The 8,623-nt window shown below is 31.1% G+C and overlaps 1 protein-coding gene and 1 long non-coding RNA gene across 2 annotated transcripts; one reads left to right on the forward strand and one right to left on the reverse strand.

Annotated features, from left to right (window-relative positions):
* Positions 1-629: 629 nt before the first annotated feature.
* On the reverse strand, positions 630-1,627 carry LOC148611255 (uncharacterized). Its single transcript, XR_015924095.1, has 2 exons — positions 1,515-1,627; positions 630-1,431 (listed from the first exon to the last, which is right to left on the reverse strand). It is a non-coding gene; the product is annotated as an uncharacterized LOC148611255 (long non-coding RNA).
* Positions 1,628-2,044: 417 nt separating this feature from the next.
* Positions 2,045-7,730, forward strand: LOC148611256 (uncharacterized). The gene is made up of 6 exons (XM_088591594.1): positions 2,045-3,778; positions 5,070-5,273; positions 5,668-5,746; positions 6,348-6,578; positions 7,011-7,029; positions 7,578-7,730. The coding sequence occupies exons 1-6, from the start codon at positions 3,770-3,772 to the stop codon at positions 7,621-7,623; spliced, it is 588 nt and encodes a 195-aa protein (XP_088447720.1). The 5' UTR covers positions 2,045-3,769; the 3' UTR covers positions 7,624-7,730.
* The last annotated feature ends 893 nt before the right edge of the window (positions 7,731-8,623 follow it).

The following is an 8,623-nucleotide window of genomic DNA, read 5'->3' on the forward strand; positions in this document are numbered from 1 at the left end:
TTGCAACTAAGTATTGAATTTGATTATATCCTCAAGGAATCGAAAATGGGGAATGGGGATACAAAGAAAGATCTTAAATTAATCTACGGTGCACCTAAAGCATGACTAAGCTTCTATATAGTCATGAAATCATAGTTACCGATTGAGCAATATCGGTATTATTGAGGTTAATGTTGAAAGAGCTCATAATTTTATTTTAATCATGCCAAATATTGGCTAATTTTTAACTCACAAATTATTGTATTGTAAATGACAAATAGATACAAATTTAAAGAAGATTAATTGCAAACCAATTAAATGATATTGTAAAACGAGAATTAAGTCATTCTTTCGATCCTCAAAGTGCAAAGTTAAAGTATTTCAGATTTCGAAGCAAGTATTAGGTTAATTATTAAACAAAAACACCTTGGCTGAAACGAAATAAATGGGAATGTTCAAGCAGTTGCGTATTAGACACGTATACCTGGGTGCACAACGTATCAAAAGGAAGTGGAGTTTCGGTGCCCACCCTCTGTTGTATTATTTATACTTGCAATAACGATATAATAATACTCGAGCCATAATATATATGGTCTTGATAGGGAATTTGAATTTTCATTTGATAATGGCATGCCCGTGTGAATGCTCTCTTTTTATTTGTTTTTAAATACCATAAAAATTACTATGTCTCGCCGACGTAACAAGTAAATAGTACACTTTACCATTATCTTGTGTTTTATTTATTTTTGTCACTTAATTTTGTACTGAGTATCAGTATAATTATCATTTTTTTTCTCTATTTTAACTTTATAGCTTTGTCTCTTTTTTTTTGTTGAATAAAAGAATGTTCTGTAAATTGGTTGTACAAATGTAATGTTTAACATATTAAATGACCCGACAAAAGCGAAAGAAAATACACTCGCCCATAAAAGTAGGTTACAAAATATGTGTCAAGTGCCATACTTATTATCTAGTTCACTTTACTTCTCATATAAAGTTATGTCTGTTCCATAATTTCATTCACAAAATATGGAGGTTAATGATACTATCCATTTATATTGACAGCTAGTATTATATATATGCATATAACCTTAGTCGTCAAGAACTAAACGGAATTGATTTATACATCTGTAGTATAATTATCTGTACATCTATAGTATAATGACCTGTACATCCGTACATGTATAGTATAATTATCCGTACATCTATAGTGTAATGATCTGTACATCCTTACATCTATAATTAAACGATCCGTACATCAATGGTATAATGATCTGTACATCCGTACATCTATAGTATAATTATCTGTACATCCTTACATCTATAATATAACGATCCGTACATCAATGGTATAATGATCTGTACATCCGTACATCTATAGTATAATTATCTGTACATCCATAGTATAATGATCTGTACATACGTACATACGTACATCTATAGTATAATGACCTGTACATCCGTACATCTATAGTATAACGATCCGTACATCTATAGTATAATCATCTACATCCGTACATCTATAGTATAATGACCTGTACATCCATACATCTATAGTATAACGATCCGTACATGTATAGTATAATCATTTGTACATCCGTACATCTATAGTATAATGATCTGTACATCCGTACATCTATATAGTATAATCTTCTGTACATCCGTACATCTATAGTATAACGATCCGTACATGTATAGTATAATCATCTGTACATCCGTACATCTATAGTATAATGATCTATACATCCGTATATCTATAGTATAATGATCTGTACATCCGTACATTTATAGTATAATTATCCGTACATATATAGTATAACGATCCGTACATCTATAGTATAATGATCCGTACAACCAACATCAAAATTGAAATTGTGAACACTGTGATGCATAATAAATGTCTAGAAGTTTTAAATTGAACTTTGTTTCATTTTTTGAAATTATGTAGTGTAACAAGTTCATTCTTTAGATAGTCCTATATGACACTTTATAGATTTCTATATTAACCTGGTGTAATTAGTCTTTGAATTTATTTACTTCTATGTATGTCAATCTCTTATAAAATGAAGTAAAGTATGATGATGATGGTCTGACAATTATGAACAGATTTTAAATTAACCCATCCTAAATGCTTTTACACCGAGTAGATAAGCAATCAAGACTTCATATTTATTTTTAACTGCTTCTATTTCAATCTAAGTTAATAGGTTGCAAATAATACTGCATTGTTTACTGTTAAAAAAAATAATTAACATAGTTGATATAGTTCAAACAATAGTAAAATTCATAATTGTTTTCTCTGTATAAATATGAAGAAACAGACTTTGGTCCAACTTTTCACCGGCTTATTCAATTACAACTAGTGACAGCGTCATGCAATATTTACAAACTTGTGCTCAAACTTCTCGATACAACTGCGGCGTTAAATTTTTATTTCATTGTATTCATATAAAGCTCAAATTAATGCATTCTATCCCTGTTAAGTAAGCCAACTCTGTTCCACACCCTTTTTTGTATTCTGGTTATTATAATATAATTATACTCGAACCATTATGGGCCTTGATAGTGGCATGTCAATGTACATGTATGTGTCATAATTACGGGTGTCGTCTAGACGTGGACAATTGAAATACATGTTCTTTATTATCAATTAATCATGGAGTAATTATTAAAGAATCCATATACATTCTTGTGTATGCATATTTGTGTTTTATTGAAGTTCGACAGTATATCATCTTCGGCGAAATCAAATTCACATTAACATATAGATATTTTTAGAAGTTTAAATATTTTACCACTTGCATCATACATAGTGGTCGTTTGATTCACAGACCAATATACGTGAATTCTCACATATGTTAAAAGAGTATTATTTTGATTTCAGTACGACTAATATTGAGCTCGGAAGCCGGAGCTTTTTCTTAATCACAAAAATACCGGTATCTCCAGATAAAAAAAAAACATGAAATATTTGTTTTTGGTTTCAATTTTATTTATATTTTGATAATTTGACCATATTTCGTCCGATGAAAAGTGAGATGCAATCATTTAACAAGCAAATTAACAAGATCTATCTAGCTAACAAATATATCAAATGAGCTAAAACATAGTAGCATATAACGTACCATGAAAACCGTCTACCACTGACTTGACTTTTTATGAGCAACTCTGCGGGTGTTTCTAGAAAAGCAAAGGACGCCTCCTCAACTGGTGCATCTGGTCCACGCTCTAAGTTTTTAGTTGAGTCCGAATTGCTCTTTTTTCTGTTTCTTTATTATTTTGGTATTTTATGTTCTTTGTTTTTTTTTTTGTTGTTTTTTTTTTTGTGTGTCTATTTTCCTTGTCTGCTCTTTGTTCCTGGATAACATTCTTTTGCTTTCCGCCAGGTTATTGGTTCCCTTGATTACTCTTTTGTACCAACTGTACCGATAGGATGCATTCATTTGCTTTAAATATACACCAACTGTCCCCTTATGTTTTTATTTCAGAATGGACCCTAGTCGGTCCTGTAATGTCCAATAGTATACAGTTAGTTGTACCTCCCAAATACCTTATATGTTATCCATTGTGTCGTGATGTAGATAATGCCCTGTCCAGTTTATGTTAGTAAAATGTGTGCAATGTATGTTAATATGTCATAACTAGACATCATTTACATTGTTTTTATGGTTAATAAATATATATCAAGGAAAACAATGACAGGTATTATATCCTGGGATGGACGACATATAAAGGCATAGTAACACACCTTCATTTGCATTTCAGCCAGGGAGATAAAGACAGATAAAAAATGAAATCCGTAAGTTCTTATGTTGTTATTTATGAAACTGCATTAAACTGCATTAAACTGCATTTAATTAATAGTGTGATATTTCAATTAAATTTACACAGAATGACAAGAAATTGGAAGAGTCAATGCAAATGTCCATTTTCTGTTAAAATGATTTGTTACAAAAAAAAGTTTCATCTTACTTTTTATTTGCATTAAATTTTTAAAGTGCTATATTGAAACTATATACAGAAGAGCACATTTTGTTTTTCACCATCGTGCTGGTGAATTAATATTGGTACACCATTTAAAGAAAGTTGCTAAGAATAAAAAATTATTAAGCATGCATGCATTAACTTGTCAATTAAAACTTAACACAGGTTCCATTAAGGAAAATAAATACCGTTTATTTATTTTAAATAATTTGATTATACGAAATCATTAAATATTTTTACAGGATATAATATTCAGAGATAACCCATATTGTTTTTTTATATAGATGCATGACAATGTCGTTCTACAAGAAATGAAAGAGATTACCCGTGTTGTTTTTTTTTTATATAAATGCATGAAAATTTCGTTCCACAAGAAATGAAATAATCATCTTTTTAAAATGACATAAAGAAAAGGAAACAAAACAACCATGATTAAAGTTATGACGTCAATGCCTAAAATAGGCAATTTAATAAACTAGAAAAAAAGAAGACATTAAACTAATAGAAACTGAAATAGATGTGATATCAATGTACTATAATACCGCGGTCTCTGTTAGTGACGTAAACTGTGACTGGAGTTGATAACCAAGCATTAGATCATGGAAGCCTAAAGAATCGCGTATCACCGATATTCATTTTGTATTTGGTGAGAAAATAGTAGAAAGAAACCATTCTGGTCTGATAGTTAAAACGTATTCACAGATGTTTATTTTGTCAAGTTTCAGCTTTATTTATTACTCAATTATCAAAAAATGCATAAATTGTTCAAGTATCATTAAATTAGTAATTATGAATATATTACTCTGTCTAGTAAACTATTGTTAATTTTTTTTACAAATCTAAGCGTTGTTGCAGGCGTTCCTATAGTTAGGCCTGTCGTTGGCTTAGTAGACTGACAGAACGGTTAAAACAAACTTTATTGCTGTTGATATGAACATATACGAAAAAAAAATCATTTTTAAGGTAACTCCTTCAGGGTTTATATTATTGTGCACCAAAAAGCAGCATATTTTTTCTTATTACTATGTTCCACGAATTCATATACGTATTAAAGAATCGCAACCTTTGAGAAAAAAAAATTCTTCGAAACCATGCTTCTTTTGCAGATACTAGCTGTTGTTTGCCTTATTGGTCTTGTTGTCTGTCAACCACAAACTTCACCAGAACCCGAGCCGACCACAGGAAAAACAGCCGCGGCTGTTGTTGCCGACGTCGTTGCAAAACCACCAGCAGAAACAACTCCACAAGCTCCAGAAACTAAGCCAGCACCAAAGCCTGAAGAAAAAATATTACAACAGAAGAAGGGATGCGTAAGTTACATTTTGAACTCATTTGTAATTTAATTTCTAAAAGTGAAATTGTGTAGTCATTACGTAAAAGTAAAAACATAAAAATGAATGGATCGAGAATGAGAAAACTGAAAAAATGTCCAAAAAAGATACAAGTTACATGCAATATTTATTATGTCTAGGTCATTTGGGTCAATCTATATAAAGCTGCTAAAGTAAATGACAAAATATATGTCAGAAAAGTGCTCCGTACAGCGTAAAACTAGTAAATTTGTAGTTTGAATGGAATAACACTAGGCGTGATGCATCCACGGTTCCTTGTTCATTTGAAATCAATAGTTCGTTTTTTTATAGTAGTTGTAGAGAATTATATGTTTTATGTTGTTGACATGCTGTTTATATATTTTCTTTTCAGCAACCTTTGTGCAAGACTCCATTGGAAACTTGTGTTAGGCTGGCAAATTGTCAGGGAAATGATTGCTTCAAGTGTGCAAGTAAGGAATAGCTTTTTTAATATGGCTCTCAATAGATCAGTGTTTGCTTATAAGCTTATGGAAATTTAAAATGAAGACTCTAGAAGCCCTCCTTTTAAGTCATATCATTATTCATTTTATCAATTATCATTACAGAAAAACTCCAAAATCTAATACTACTTGTCAAGATTGAAGTCATAACTACAGAAGTTTTATGATCGTCATTATGAATTCGCGGATCATTATGGCGTATCCATCTGCACCATGAAAACTGATTTATTCAACGGGTCATAGTTTTCCTTTCCTCGTTTGTCTACCCCGGACTCGACATTTTATAAGCAACTCGGCGGGTGTTTCTAGAAAAGCAGAGGATGCTAACCCCACCAGTGCACCTGGTTCATGCTCCCAGTTTTTAGTGGAGTCCGAGTTGCTCATTTGATTTTGTTACTTTATATGTATGATTTTAGTTACTTCATGTTCTTCGTTGGGTACCGCTATAACATTGGTTCCCTTAATTATTCTCTCAATCAAGAAGTGCAACTAAAACATCTTAACATATTCTGAGAAAAAAGCCAACGTCAACATAATTTACATACTTCCTATTTTTTACATCCAATAACAGTTACAGCCAGCATTGTCCTACCAGGAACAACCAAACCACAGGCAGCCATACCTGTTACTCTGCCAGCTAACCTTCCAAACGCTTTCCAGTCAATAATGAACGGACAAGCCAACGCACTGCAGCAAGTCAACGCCTTACAGCAAGCCGCGGCTGCACAAGGTGCCGTCCAAACAGCACAACAGCCATCGCAGGAAATGGGAGGACTTTTTGGCAGTACAGGTTTCACCCGAGGTTAATATATTAACAAACTGTTTGCTGAATATTGTTCCGTCATTGTTTTCTATTTTTCCATCGTACCTTGTTTTATATGTTTCAGTTCGTTTTAAATAACATTACAGTACTTAGATCAAATCTACCAAATGAAAAATAATGCGATGGAGTATTTTTAACTCGCCTTGATTACTATTCAATGCATTGTTAATATACATACAATTATTATGTAATTATCGAATAATACAAATAAAATCTTTGTCATTAATTTTCTCAAATCAAGTGTCAAGACCTAGTAACGAATTGAGTCATAGACAACTTTAAAGGGAAATTTAGTACTGAACACAACAGCAGTTTCTTTGCAGACCAATGTATACACACTAAAACAAACTTTAAAGTTTCTAAAAACTACTATATAAACCATTATATGTATGTTTTGTGTTTTGTTTTCAGATCCCTTCAATAACATGCTGTAAGTTTTTATTCATATTTGTATTCCATTTGAACTGCTTGAAACTAGTGTACAGAATTTCAGAACTAACTTAGTGGTCTTTATTTCTGCATAATATGTTAATAAATTGATGTTTTAAGTGGTTCAATTATTCATATTTGAGAGAACATAAAATATGTAAAACTCTCTCTATATATATACAGAAGGTTAACTTTACTCATAAAGTTAGAAAGTATCAAAACGACAGAAAAATGAAAAAAAGGAGAGGAGTGTAAATTAAACTACATGTACGTCTAGTGTTCAGCTATAATGCGGTTTGCTAGAGTTACATTTTTTTTTATTTTTGTTAATGTGTACTTTCGATTGTTTTTTTATACGGGGTCTAGACCTTTTTGATTTAACGATTAATCTAACCCGTGTTTTCCGAACTGTTTTTCTTACCTACAAGACATTATTTTACATCTGTAACACATCACATTTGTTATAAGAATAATAAGTGTTGAGGTAAAAAAAATGTTCAAATAATTGTAAAATACAATCATTATAATAGTGTAATTTATTTTTTTCAGTTTTGGAACAATGTTGATGGACGGTGGAATGGGATTCGGATTTTAGAAAGCGAAAAACAATCAATGTGTCACTTCATTTGTCATCTACAAATCATTATTATTTATATCATTTGTTCACTGTGAATAAATATTGCCTCCAGTTATACAGTATAAATAAAATATTTTTACAACATCAATTGTTGTTTAGCACTTTTTCTTACTTGCCAAATAAATAATAGTTTTCTTTATTACAGACACTACAAGTAATATTAATCAGAAACATAAATGTTATGTATGAATGGAAAATATCATTCACTTTTTTCATTTTATTTTATAGCGGAAAAAGCGCATTTCTGGTAAAATTTTCATGATGCTTACCTTACCGGTGCACCTGGTCCATGCTCCCAGTTTTTGGTAGCTCATTTACTTTCGTTACCTTGTATCTATTATTTTGGTTATTTTATGTCCATATTGTGTGTGTCTGATTTCCATGTCTGGTCTTTGTCCCTGGACTGCATTCTGATGATTTCCTCTAGAATCTTGGTTCCTTTGATTACCCTCCCTTTAGTTTTCACACTAATGGCTAAAATATTGGAAATTAAATGTAACTAGAAAATAATTTCTTTACCATAATTAGGGAATATTTACCTTGTCAAAAGTGTGACATTTGTGTAAAGTGTACTGAAATGGACATGCACGTCACGCTTTCGAGCAGATGTGTTACACACATCAAACATGAGTATTGTTTTAATTTGAGAAAGTTTTATATATTTGATATGAACATATCAATTCACATGAACGATTAAAAAATCAATTTCTTTTTTTTTAATGTGATTTTTACTAATTCAATAGCATTAAAACCTATGATTTTTCAACACTGTATACTTCTATTCCCCATACTCAGTTAAAATCCCGACTTTAAAACATTATACCTCGTTGTATTTTTCCAAAAAAGATGGTACACCTAGATTCAAATATATGGTTTTTGGTAGATATTCCTTATACTTTGTAAGAAATAATTCCAAATCATCTTCCAAATATACAGAGGAAGATGTTTACAAAATGTT

This window comes from Perna viridis, chromosome 7 (genome assembly GCF_037379345.1).
Source record: "Perna viridis isolate PV_CMFRI_1.1 ecotype Kerala chromosome 7, ASM3737934v1, whole genome shotgun sequence".
NCBI lineage: Eukaryota > Metazoa > Mollusca > Bivalvia > Mytilida > Mytilidae > Perna > Perna viridis.